At 48.4% G+C, this 13,662-nt stretch overlaps 1 protein-coding gene across 8 annotated transcripts in view; it reads left to right on the top strand.

The window, feature by feature from the left end:
• LOC132906638 (mitogen-activated protein kinase-binding protein 1) overlaps nucleotides 1–13,662 on the top strand; it is an 80,859-nt gene that overhangs the window by 55,595 nt on the left and 11,602 nt on the right. For 7 of the 8 annotated variants that reach the window (XM_060959454.1, XM_060959541.1, XM_060959205.1 and 4 more), the window contains 9 exons: nucleotides 8,566–8,788; nucleotides 10,110–10,325; nucleotides 10,532–10,714; nucleotides 10,956–11,116; nucleotides 11,207–12,035; nucleotides 12,103–12,313; nucleotides 12,418–12,667; nucleotides 12,748–13,204; nucleotides 13,386–13,454. In XM_060959454.1, coding sequence (XP_060815437.1) covers nucleotides 8,566–8,788; nucleotides 10,110–10,325; nucleotides 10,532–10,714; nucleotides 10,956–11,116; nucleotides 11,207–12,035; nucleotides 12,103–12,313; nucleotides 12,418–12,667; nucleotides 12,748–13,204; nucleotides 13,386–13,454 — 2,599 coding nt within the window. The remainder of the gene's footprint in view (nucleotides 1–8,565; nucleotides 8,789–10,109; nucleotides 10,326–10,531; nucleotides 10,715–10,955; nucleotides 11,117–11,206; nucleotides 12,036–12,102; nucleotides 12,314–12,417; nucleotides 12,668–12,747; nucleotides 13,205–13,385; nucleotides 13,455–13,662) is intronic. The other variant, XM_060959295.1, reaches the window with a different exon arrangement.

Genomic DNA, 13,662 nt, shown 5'->3' with positions numbered 1-13,662 from the left:
AGCTCGGCGAGATTCCTCGCGCATACGCGTGTTTACGCGTGCGTGAACAAAGCTTCCCCGAGTCGAAAGTAGCTGTTAGCATGCGAGTACTTGCCAGCACCGCGCTCGATTTTCCTCGATGCATCTGGCTACCGTTCGAGTCGCTGCTCCGGCCGATCTCGTTATGTCATCGCGGTTAGTAGCAGTTAGAATTAGCCGCTTCCTCGTCCTCGTCAAATTCTCCTTCTGGTAATAAATCCGGCGTTGGAGCTATCAAAGCGCGTTAACGTATCTCGCCAACCATCGATTTTCGTCCTGTTTTAATCGCGAAGGAAACGCCAGATCGGTTACGCGATGATACCGGTTGTACGCGCTAAAGACAACCGTAATAGCGGCTACTCGATACGTTATCCGATAGCGTGCCGGTACTTTCACGAACACGTTGATACAAAGTCGATGGCGTTACACCAATTACGACCAGCTGTCCGGCAATCGTAGCTCGGCTCGTTGCTGTTTCTCATTTAACAAACCGCCTCGAACGGCCACGCGAAACCTTTTAAATTTGACGACGTTTACCGCTTGTCGATTTTTCACGTTCGATCGAACGGAACGACCACGCGTCCTTGGACGTATCGAGGTTTGTTCGTCGGTGGCAAGGAACAACGGTTGAACGTATTCGAGCGGTCGATCGCGTATCTGGCAACGACATCGTCGAGAGCTCGACTCCAAGGTTAGAAAGTGCTTGACATTGCGTGTATCGTGTTACGAAGGAAAGTTCCGCTTTCCCGGTTTCTCGATCTACTCTGTTTCCCAGTTTCGAGGTTCCAGATGCACTCCGAGTTTAATCGACAGAGGCGATAGAGGAATAAACGCGCTAGTCCATTAATTGCCGGAGAAAATCGTGCGCAAAGAAAAGTAATTGCTCTTCTCGTAAATTTCACCTGCGGAGAACGCAAGACACGAAATACGGTTTGCTTAGCGTCAGCTCTAGGCAACGCGAGACCCATATTCCTCGCGCGATCGTGATCGCCTCGGGACTTTCCAAATTCGATAGCATCGAGAACCGTTCCGTTCTTAGAAAATGAAAACTCGACCGGACCGTGTTTTCCAACGTCGACATCGGTAAGGCAAAGACAGCGCGTCACCGGATTTTCGAGACGCGATCGCGTACAAGGTAAGTAGATCTTCGAGGAGAGGAAAGTTGGTTCGCATGCCTGGAGAACGCTCGAAACGAAGAAAGTCCCTTATTAATAATTAGGCGAAGCAGCCGACCGCTACCGTCTTGTGTTTCGACGACACACTGCCGGAATTAGTCACTGTGGGACAATCTTTTCCGGCTAGCGAGCAAACGTGTTACGCGTTCGAACGGCACGAGCAAGAAAACGAGAGTTTCTTTCTTTCTACGAATACGCTTGCGTACGAAACACGGTCCTTAAAATCGTACCACGTTTCCTATCTCTGCGCTAAGTCGTCGATTACGTTTCGCGCTCCTTCCCTTTTCATATCGGCTCTTACGAGCACTCTTATCCGACACGAAAAAGTCCTGTGCCGGTTAAATAAATAAATAAATAAGTAAATCCGTTCCAGAATACAAAGAAAGTAAGTGGTTCGATGAGGCGATTTCGAAAATCTCCAAAGCGGTAAAGCAAAGAGCGTAATCGCTCGCCGAATCGAATTTACCATGCCAAAGTCATTAACGAGTTTCGGTTCGTCACGAGACTCGTATCGTGACCTGTCGTTCCGTCATCGAGATGCAAAGGAACGTCGATGCGATCGGTCGTTTTAAATCAGCCAGTTCCATCGACTAACTTATTAGAACGCCGTCGACCGGTTTCCATGCTCGATAATCGACCTAGTGACCTTTATACCAGCGACCTTACGTGTTCCTCCGCACGCAACCCGTGGCTAGAAATTACAGTTACGGGCTTCCTGGTGCATCGCTCGGGCTCTCGCGAGACTTTCGTGCGAAGCTTTTGCCATGACGGTAACGTTGCCTTAACGGTACGCTTCTCCACTCGCAGCGCTCGACCACGCGACAGGCGACGAGACTTTTTTTCTTCCGATAGAGTAGCTTGTTCGAAGAAGACTCGAACGTTTGTGACGGATGTCGCTTTGCTGGCATATGAACTAGAAAAATAACGGTGGAGCAGATACGAACGTGGTTAGAAAAAGTTGCAACGGGCAAGCGCACGGCATTCGATTACGAGGCAAGCGATATCGCTGGAACATCCAACTACGCTTCTTTCGATTTGAGGCATTTTCTGACTGTAGCTGTCGAGGTGCGGCGATCGTTGATATCCTACATCGCCCAGCGTGTGTCAGCTTTTGGTAGGTCGTAGATACAACGATCTTGTTGCGATCTCCTGTCGTTGTCAGGGAAATTTCGTGCGCGCGAGAGACGCAAGAAGAGTTTACGACACCTTTACAACCTCGTCCGAAGTTTATTTGGTTGCACGCTCCGCTCGATCTCGCCCCTTCTCGTTCGACCCTAATCTTGATCGATTCGCCTCTGATTTGCAAACGGTCGAGCGTTCTAGAATTTACGATTCTTCTCTGGAATCGGGCAAAAAGAGTGCGACGCAACCGTTGGAATTTCCTTCTCGAAAGAGCCTTCGAAAACGAAGGTCCGAGGATGGTAGACGGTTTGCGCGGAAAAGTAGATTTTCAGGTTAATCAAATGAAAAGTTTGAATCGGCCTCGAGCCCGGCTTTGCGCGCCGCTTGTTTCTCTCTCGCGTTCGACGAGGAAGAAGAACTAGCATCCAGCTACGATTTCTCTACGGTTTCCACGTGTTCCTTTCAGACGCGTCTGACGCGATTCCAGTGCTATTCGAATACAGTCGAAGTCGCGTTCCCACGCGAACCTTTCAGCAACGTTAAAGTAGACCACGCGGCGATTCGACCGACCTACGATCAACGAGGAACGTAGCAGTCGCGAGATTTTCATTTCGATGAAAACCATCTAGATGATACGATACGGGTCAAGCCCGAACCGAGCCACTTCCTCCTCGTAAATGGCCCTTCTTCCTGCCCCACACTCGTCGTTTCAGAGTCGCTCTGTATCGATCGCGACGCGCGATTTCCTCCGTATTCCATCACGTAGTAGCCAGCTACGTAGTTAACCAATTCCTTCTACGATAAAATTCTGGAAAAATGCTCGACTATTCCGACAGACGTTTATCCGGCCGTCGGTTTGGAAGATCACGTTCGTTCGTTACGGTAACGAACTCAGCGAGCGGAAAGTGTTTTAATCGGAGGCTAGCCGTATACTCGTTTTGGCGAACCGAAAGCGAAGCGACCGGAAACGCGGCGGACGTGCATGGCGGCTAACTCGACGAACGCCGTTCGCAAACGGAAACGAACCGTATGCTCGAACGAAAGAGACACGCTTAGTCGATCCGCGATGCAAACTGCTCGCGATTATCGACCGGAGAGCACCGCGCAACTATCTACCCTCGCTTCTACGTTGCCACGATCTTCTCTCTCCTCCGACGGAGAATCGTTGGCGCAATTGCTTCTCGGCGCCGATCTTCTGGTCCAGAGAAGCAACGATAAACGTGAAAATAAGTTAACCCTTTGCACTGGAGGACTTTTTCGGTCGAGCGTAGCAGCTACTCCGATGATTTAGCGTATACCTGACGCGTGTCTTAAATTAACATTATATTCTAATAATTGATCTATTTTTACATCTTTGAAAATATGATCTTGCAATATTAATCTCTGTATTCCTTTGTATGATAATTTATAAAGCGTTCGCCAAGATGCATTCTTGAATGTAATTGATCTGATTTTCAACAATTCAAAATCAAGTGCCAAAAGTTTCTTTCGTTTTATAAGGAAATGATGGATTTCCTTTTGTATTATTTTATCGAATTTGTTTTTATTGCTACGCTGTTCCGTTACTGCGAAATGGACTATATGTAATTCGATAAAATAATATAAAACGTAAAATATTGCGCATTTATTAACTTACGAAACGAAGGGAACCTTTGGGACAACCTAATGCATCTATAAACCTAATAGATCGCGTGAAAGGAACTGGTACGATTTAGCACACGATTGTAACGACTAAAGTAATCAGAAGATGCGCGGTGTTGATGAACGCGTGACAAGTTATTTCTAAGATGCCTTGAAGAAGCATTAAAAGAGAACTGGCGGATGATACCAGAACAGGAAATAATATCCTTGGCTATTTTACTTACGAATAACGCGTCAAATGTTGCTCTCCTTTTGCCGAGACCCTCTACACTCGAGTTATTGAGAATTTCGTCAAGTTTCCGAGACAATAAACACGTAGATTTTGCTATCCATGTTTGGCAAACTTACGCCTCACTCTGTGCGTGTTATTTATGCGCGAAAAAGAACGGAAACCGCGACAGAGCGATATTCCAAAGTAGATCTGATTAGACGAAAGTACAGAGTCCTAAAATTGTCGGTACTGCGAAAGAAATTTGAAAAGTCTAGGAACGAGACCGAGAGATTTAAAACTACGGGAAATAATACTCTTACAACGCGCTCTGTCAGATTAGACGCGAAGATGATGTCTAGGTTCTTGACACGGCTCAAAGCGGATAAAGGAACACCATTTGTAGCGTTTTTTTTCTTTTTTGTTTTTTTTTTTTACAATTTGTCCTGAAGGACATTTGGTAGTGTTATATCTTATTGGTGAGAAAAAAAAATAAAATAAAAATAAATATAGCATGTGGGTGGCTACTCCCAGCGGGGTGCCAGCTTCGTTTTTTCTAAGTTATATCTTTTATGAATTTGTAGCGTGTGTGACTATTTTTGTTGCGATTAAATTCGACGACGCGACGCTTAGTCAAATCGGAAGACGACATACTTAACAAACACCGTTCGTGGAGTCTATCAAAGTCACTCCGAATTAATAGAACGAGTCGCGGATTATCGAGGCTAAGAAAAATCTTAAGATCGTCGGCATGCAGTAGGCGATAATTAGAGTGGCGAAAAACGTTAGATGCATCGTCGATGAAAAGTATAAGGAGCAGAAGATCAAGGTGAGAACCTCGAGGAACGCCAGAAGTAACCTTGACCTCGCTTGAGAATGTGTTACTAAAACGGAATATTTGCTTTCTGTCGGATAGAAAGTTGGTTAACCACGAGAGCACACACCGCTGCAGATTTCAAGAGACTTTAACTCGGCGATCAAAACAGAGCGACCGATAGTATCGAAAGCTTTACGAAAATCCGTATATATATATATATAGCTTCAGCCTGAAACCCATTTTCGATACAATCGGAAAGATAGAGACGGAATTTCATAAGATCAGTTGCAGCAGAGCGTCCAGCGGATAAAGCCATGTCGTTCCAACGACGACGTTATTAAAAAGAAAGGATCTTCGCGTATCTAAAGAGCAGGGAACGTAATTGGAATATAACCGCGTCCCAGTTAGATCTTCCAACGATCGGTTCGCGAAACTATCCGATCACGATCCAGCCAGTTGTTCGGATCAATTTCGACGAGAAACACCGTTCGTGTTCGTTCCATAGAGCGTGGCCGTCTGTCTAAGCGTGTTCGTCGAGCAGACCGAGTCTAATCGACAGCGTCGAGAGACTCTTCGCTTCTGTCGCGTCTCGACTTGGCCGGTCTAACCCTCGCCTTCCGTCGGTGTCGAACGATCAAGAACGACGATCGTTAACCAATGGAGAGCGCACAGAGACATCGGCGCTAGAACGCGCCGGTATAGACGCTGACTTTTTGCAAGACTGTAAACAGTTATAGACGACGGACGACGAGAAAGTAGCACATATTTTTAGCAGCGTAATCGTAGCTTAGGTCAGCTGCGGTGCAACGACCTGCGACAACTCGACTTTTCACCGTTGGAGCTGCGCGCTTTGCTAATTTGTCGCTTCGCCGTCGGGAAATTATTCGGCAAGCTCTTTCGTCTAGCGTCACCACGTGCAACCGCCACGCGTCCACGACGACAACGAACGCTACGTCGGCGAAGAACTTTTCCAGTGCGGTCGGTTTTGCGAAAGAGAGTGGACGGAGCGGAGTTGCGGCGAGATTACGTTACGTCGGTGTTTTGCTAACGTAATGTCGAGACAAACGGTAGCGCGTAAAAGAAACGGCCGGTTGGCATCGAGTTTATTGACACGTTGCGGTTTAGGTTGGTAGGCGAAATAAATCGCCTCGGTGGACAACGAGATCCAACGAGTCGCACGAGTCGCGTTTCGTGTTACCGCGAACGACCGCGTGCCTCGCAGCTTTACACTTGCCCAGTGGTGCTCGTTGACGCTTTCGGAGACCGCGGTCACGCGATCCGTTTTTGGTGCGTCGTTCGCACTTTCCGGGTTGTTTTTCGTCCCGCCTCTCGTCGTTTGGCGCCGGCCTTTGGAATCCGGAAGTCGAACGCCAACCGCAGCTGCTTTAGGAGCACTCGTATCCTTTTACTCGCTTTAAATTCTTCTCTTTCCATCTTTTTATCCTCCGACCGATCGACCATCGCACGATGTACATTCAAATTTCCTTCGCTTCTAGTTTTGGTCCAGCGAATCGATATCAACCTGGCCAAGCGTTACGCCAGCAGGTTTCCTCGCGTGTACTACAAGTATTCTAATGTTGCCGCGGTTAGCAGGGTGAGAGACCTCCGTGTGATCGCAATTATTTTAATTACTTCTAATTTATAGACTACTTGGCACGCGTTACTTCCACTTCTTCTAGAATACCGGATTTTATTAAGCGTAGCTATGACCATTTCAACGACACTTGTACCTTAATCGGACTTACTGCTTCCTTATACTCCGTCTCGATTATGGGTCGATCGTATGACAAACCTCGTGTGCGATCTGATAAAAAGCCAGCAATTTTTTCCAAGGTTCCTCGGTTATAAATCTGGCCGGCCGATGAATGTACCCGTGACCATGATTACGCTCCTATCTTGATAAAATATATATTCTATTCGCTCGTAACCAGACTACTGGCTGATGAGAGGCTATTTTTCTTTTAAAAGCCTTAAATAGGTTTAATCCGTTCATGGCAATTCAGCCTTATCAATTTTCACACACGAACCTATCTTTCCAGGTCTCCCTTTTTATTCCATACTCCGTCCTTCTCATCCTGATTTGCTCGCATAAACGCCATTGCCCGCATATGTGAGCGAGGCAACGTTTTAAGCGATAGTATCGATTCTTCTTCCACGTCAACCAAGAATTTCAGACAGAAGGTCTTACGAAGTCTATGTTTCTCTTATTTTCTCTCGCGTCGACGATAGCACTTTCGACGCTCGTCTTTCTCTTATCGCATAGCACCGTCTCGTGAAAGACATTGTTTCCCGTTTAACCCGTTTAGAATAAAACAATAGGAATAATATTCGTCGATCAGACTAAGTAAGAACGTTCGAAGAGTCGTTTATGATATTCTTTCGAACGTACGAGAACCGCGACTCGAGTGCATAACCGACGAAGCTGAGTGTCACTGAGTCGAAACCGCCGCGCCCATGCGTTTGCAGCGCGTTATCAAATGGACCAAGAAACGCGTAACACGTGCCGCGGCATTTGCAAGCGAGCGTGACTAACTGTCGCGATATGCACGTTCATCCGTGCGAGTAAACCCGTTACGAATCATCGATCGAATCCGCGGAAAGTCATGGAATCGTATCGATTTCCAAGCAAACTACGATATGGACAAAGTCGCAAAAATTCGGTGCAATCGCAGGCGTCGTATCGCTGCGGCGAATTTGCAGCAACCTGGTGCTCGTAATCGTTCGCATGGCTTTCTCCAGCTGCCGGCCAGCGGCAGATCGAAGATGAAGTTATCGTTCGTTCACCCGAGAATTCTCCAATTTCGCGTGTCACGGAGCTTGCCTTCGCTGCTCGTAACGAAGGTGATTCGCGCGAATCGGTTCTTCGTCTGTTTTTCGCTAATTACGATGGCAGATACATATGTATGTTGCGGTCACGATTCAGACAACGTTTCGTGAGACGCGCTACGACCACGGAATCGACATAAAGGTAAAAGCAACGGATCTAACGGTCGAATTTCTGTCGACTGCCAAAGCGATTGCGAACAGAGAATAAAGATTCGAAGCTTGGGATATCGTTCCTTCGATGGTCCGTCGAAGTCGATTGCCTCTGGCATTCGTTAAAATACCCCGTTGATAAACATTTACGGTACAATGCATTAGCGTTAGACGAGAAACAATAGCCAAAAATAGAAAAAAAATAGGGCTGTTTCTGGTTGAACGACTCCGAAGTCGTTTCGACTTGATCGACACTGTGTTTACATCGACGAATTCGAGCAGCCCGTCGACTCGATCGTTCGATCTAGAAGTTGCCTAACGCGAACTGGGTTCAAATATTTGTTCCATCTTCTCGTTTCCTCGACCCGATTCGTCGGAACGACAAAGTACCCGTTACAAAACGGTGTCCCAGCTCGCGTTTGGTATATCGAGCTCGAGCAACCGTGACGAAACCCCGTGCTCCAATCGCGGTTTATCTTATCGCGAACGATTTTGAAAAAAGGAGCTTCTTTTTCCACGGTATTTACACAAGAACCGCTACTTGAAATCGATCTTCGATGGAGCGGAGGATAACGAAATTCAACGATCATCTTTCCTTTGTGTTTCAGCTGTACCGTCGTTTTGTTCAACCCACGAAAGAATACGCAGGCCCACGTGTTGAACGCTTGTCGCAAAACGGTAACTTCTTTGGCCCTCGCCGGCGATGGAAGGTTCCTGGCCACCGGAGAGTGCGGCCACATGCCGAACGTTCGAGTTTGGGACATCTCCGATCCGTACAATGCTGTGCAGTTCGCCGAATTTTCCGGACACAAGTACGGCATCAACTGCGTGGTGAGTAGCAAGCGAGGAAAGCCCCTCTGTTCGCAAAAAGCGTTCTATCGATTACGCGCGAATCGTGAAAACGAAACTGCAGAAGCTTCGGAGTGGCGAGTGCAGCGAACGCATTGACGAGTCGTTTTTCCTTTTAATAGATCGTTTGATTAACCATACCTGCATTAGCATCGCGATATCACTGGCGGTATCCGCCAGCGCGTATTCGATTGTCAATCAGATTCTCTCTCTCTCTCTCTCTCTCTCTCTCTCTCTCTCTCTCTCTCTGCCTCGAAAATTCTACGGCAGAAATTACGTCGAACATCGTTGGAAACTTTTGTTTCTCGGATCGATACGTCGGGTCTGGTAGTGCAACCTGCCTGTCGGTCACTCGAATCTGCATCACGCGCCAAGAAAATAAAGAGCTTAATTCGAGGGTACGTTTTGTTTCGCCGAGAGGAATTTAATTTCGAGGGTCTTTGTCTCGCCGCTTTGTTCGCGTTTACCTCGGCGCGAACCGCCGGTTTCCACGTGAAATTACTTTCCGCAAGCGGAGAAACCAGCTTTTCGAGTCCTATTGCGACGAACACCGAAAGTACCGCGATGAATGCTCGCGACGAAGAAAGGGTCGCCACCACGTCGAACGCGCCTTTACGAACTCACGACTTTACCTCTGTTACGTCACCGCTCGCATGTTAATTAAGATCCACGGCTTTTATCTCGGCACCCGCTTGCCAAAGACTCCGTTTCAAGCTGCTTCACGGCCGTGTGGTCGCTCTTAACACAACTACGTGTCGTTGCAGATATATAAAGTTGTAATCGTCAAGACCGTACGCTATCTCTTTCTTCGTTTCGTCGCTTCGCGGATGAAACCTCGTCGCGTAAAAGTATAATTTCTATGGTCGTTCGACCTCGAATAAATATAATTGAAATATTCTCGGGTCAACGACGATTCCGTCTCGCTGGAGACAATCTTCGCGATAGACTGCTAACGAGAAACGAGCAAGCGGTTGCAGGAGCGACGCGCGTTTCCTCGAAGAACGTTGCATTCGCGCCACATACAAAGTGCGCGAATACGAGATCGCATTCTCAGCGAATGGACAACGGTATCCTTTCCTTTTTTCTTTTTCCCTTTTTCTTCTTCTTTTTTTGTGTTATTGCTCGCCGTTGCATTCTCTGGCATCCGTCGAGTACGATGATCCTTGGTCGAAAACGTGCAAGGTGTTTCGACCGATCTCGCTCAGATTCTCTCGTTTCTTTTCTCGCTTCGGTCGATCGTAATCGAGACGACAAACTAGAGAACGTTTTTACACGCGTGTTGGTACGATGATTTTTTCTCAAGGCATTCTCACCGAGCAACAAGTACGTGGTATCCGTGGGCTCTCAACACGATATGATCGTCAACGTCTGGGACTGGAGGAACAATGTTAAAGTGGCGTCGAACAAAGTCTCGAGCAAAGTGAAGGCCGTCTGCTTCGCGGAAAACGGCAATTACTTCGTTACCGTCGGCAACAGACACGTCAAGTTTTGGTATCTCGAATACTCGCGCAGTGCCAAGGTAAGTCAGATGTTAACGCGCCGTCTTTGTCCGAAACGAACGCGGTCTCTCTTTTCTACCGTACCCTGATCGATCGAAAAGTAATTTTGCACAGACGAGTCGTAAGGGAAGTAGAAAAGAAAGAAAGAGTATGATCGAAGGTGGAGGCAGGTGGTGAAGTAGAACGGTAACGCGAAGGTGGTGATAGTGAGAACTTTGTTGCGCAGTATAAGGAACCTGTGCCTTTGATGGGTCGGTCTGCCATATTAGGAGAACAGAGAAACAACGATTTCGTGGACGTAGCCTGCGGCCGAGGGGATATGGCGGATTCGACGTACGCCATCACCAAAACGGGGCTTCTATGCGAATTTAATAACAGGAGGCTGTTGGACAAATGGGTGGAGCTTCGTGTAAGTAATGACTTTGCCCGTAATGGCTTTGCCGGATGCTGTGTTTTTAAAGATATTACGTGACCATGAACCGACGAGGCTCGTCACGACACGCCGCTCTCATCGAGGAATTTATTTTAACGCGATTTGCATGGAAACGCGGTACCAACTTGTCTCTTGCAATCGTCGAGCGTATACGCGGCACCGTGCAACGCGCGATGTACCTTGTCCGTAACTCGTTTCAAAGAGCGGCTGTTTTCAGACGAGCAGTGCCAATTGCATGGCCGTTGGAGACAAATACATCTTCATCGGCTGCGCGGAGGGAATCGTGAGGTGCTTCAGTCCTAGCACGCTTCAATTCATCACCACGTTACCGAGAACGCATTACCTAGGCGTGGACGTAGCTCAGGGATTGTCCATTAGGTGCGAGAATCTAAACGTCTCTTTAGATAAATTTAATCCGACGATCCATCGGCGCGTCCCTTCATCAAGCCTATCGTCTGTCAATTGCAGTCACATGTCTCAGCATCCGACGAACGCGAGGTATCCGGACGCGATCGCGCTGGCGTTCGACGAACGGAACAACAAGTTGACCTGCGTCTACAACGACCACAGCATCTACGTGTGGGACGTACGGGACATCAGGCGGGTCGGCAAGTCCCATTCGTTTCTCTACCACTCGGCGTGTATCTGGGGCGTCGAGATGTATCCCACAGGATCGGATTCCATGACCAGTATGCCTGCTGGCAGTTTCATCACCTGCTCCAGCGACGACACCATCCGCGTGTGGAACCTCGAAAAGGACATCTCCCCGGACGACACGCTCTACAAGCGAAACATCTATAGCAACGAGTTGCTCAAAGTCCTCTACATAGATCCGGAGCTGACTTACTTGAAAGATCTGGATCTGGCCGCTGCCGGGTCGAGCGAAAAGAGCGACGCATCGTACGACGGACGAAACGGAGTCAGATCGATCCGAGTGAGCCCGGACGGGAAACATTTGGCGTCCGGTGATCGATCTGGCAATATTCGAATTCACGATCTCTCCTCGTTGGAGGAACTGTGCTTGATCGAGGCGCACGACGCCGAAGTACTCTGCCTGGAGTATTCTAAATTCTCGCGATACTCGGCGGAGCCTCCGAGGCTGCTCGCCAGTGCCTCCAGGGATAGGCTGATCCACGTGTTCAGCGTCGATCAAGGCTACAACTTTTTGCAAACGCTCGACGATCATAGTTCTTCCATCACTGCCGTTAGATTCTTCAATCAGAGTAATCAGAGCAATCAGATACAAATGGTCTCCTGTGGTGCCGACAAGAGTATTATCTTTAGGCAGCTGCAATCGGTAAGTCGGCCACCGTTCCCTCGTAGCGTCGTTTCGCGAGCGTAGTCAAAGATTTCGATCGTTTCAGACACCGGGAGGTATGCCGCAATTCGCCAGGGGTCACAACGCCCAGGGCAAGACCACTCTGTACGATATGGAGGTGGATTCTGGACAGAAACACGTCTTGACCGCCTGCCAGGACAGAAACATAAGGGTTTACAACGTAGCCACGGGTAAACACAGTAAAACGTTCAAGGGGTCTGTCGGCGAAGACGGATCGCTCATCAAAGTCGTTCTAGGTAAGGCAAAGTATAACGGCAAAGCAAACGTTTGCGCTCTATCGGAGCTACTCTGGTGGAACGATCGATAGACGGTGGTAAACCGCGTAACTTGGACGTTTCAGACGCATCGGGAATCTACGTAGCTACCTCGTGTACGGATAAGACGTTGTGCGTGTACGATTACTACAGCGGCGAATGCATGGCCACTATGCTCGGTCACTCGGAGTTGGTGACAGGGCTGCGCTTCAGTCCCGACTGTCGCAACCTCGTGTCCGCTAGCGGAGACGGTTGTATATTCGTGTGGCGAGTTCCACGCGACATGGTCGTCACCATGCAGGCGCGTCTCGCTCAGCAAGCGATGCGAGCTGGAAAGTAAGTGAACCTTTCGTTTGCCTCTTGTAGTTTCGAACGAACGATAGACGCGATCGATGGCACGAAACGCGATGTTACAGGAGGCCGTCACAGGTGAACGGCACTGGGATCGACATACAGTTGGACAACGAAACTTTCGGCTCGCCACCGCCGGAATTCCTCGATCCGAACGCGAACCCAGCGTCGCAGAACGTAGGCGTGGATTACAGATTCAGCGTGGGCCAGCTACCCCTCTGGGCGAAGAAGCAGATAAACACGACGAACGCGGACGAAAGTGCTGTCCTCGGTTCGAACGTGAGACCCCTCGGTGTGGACCTACCGAAGGGCAGATGGGCGCAAAGGGTTCAGCAAGGGGACGGTATAACGGTCAAGTCCGTGTACGACAGCGACGAAGTTATACCGTTTCCTCCGCCTCGTGGCGCTATCGATTCCGATGGCGGTGGCGGTGGCGGTGGTTCGAAGGATAGTTCGATCGACAGCGGAACCGAGACCAAGTGCAGCAGCGATTATCGCAGGGAAACGATCGTCATCAAAAGGGTAAGGTCGCTTTCTGAAACTCGTTACTCGTGGACAGAGATCGCGCGTTGATTTCTTATCGTTTCCCGAGATCATCCTCGACATCGATCCGCACTAAAACGAACCTCCTAATGGATCGATGAATCGTTCCTCTTCTTTTCTTTTTCTTCGAATGGTGCTAACGATCGATAACTGGTTCTAGGAAGAGGACGAAACTGTGTTTCAACCTTGTCCAGATAGTTACAGAGAATTAGCAGATGAAACGAAACAGGTACTAACTGATTCCCAGTAACACAATAATTGTAATAATTTCTCCGTATCCAGTGAGTGTTATTAGTGTGCATTTGCGAGTCGCGGGCAGCTCGCGAGAGAAACGGACCAACCACACTTGCGTTTGTCGTTTACTTTGTCCAGTCAGCTTTCACACTGCTCAATTTCTTTTATTTCATTTTATTTCTTTCACCCTAACGTCAGATTAT

The sequence above is a fragment of the Bombus pascuorum genome, chromosome 1 (assembly GCF_905332965.1).
Source record: "Bombus pascuorum chromosome 1, iyBomPasc1.1, whole genome shotgun sequence".
NCBI lineage: Eukaryota > Metazoa > Arthropoda > Insecta > Hymenoptera > Apidae > Bombus > Bombus pascuorum.
This window is presented reverse-complemented; position numbering and strand designations above follow the sequence as displayed.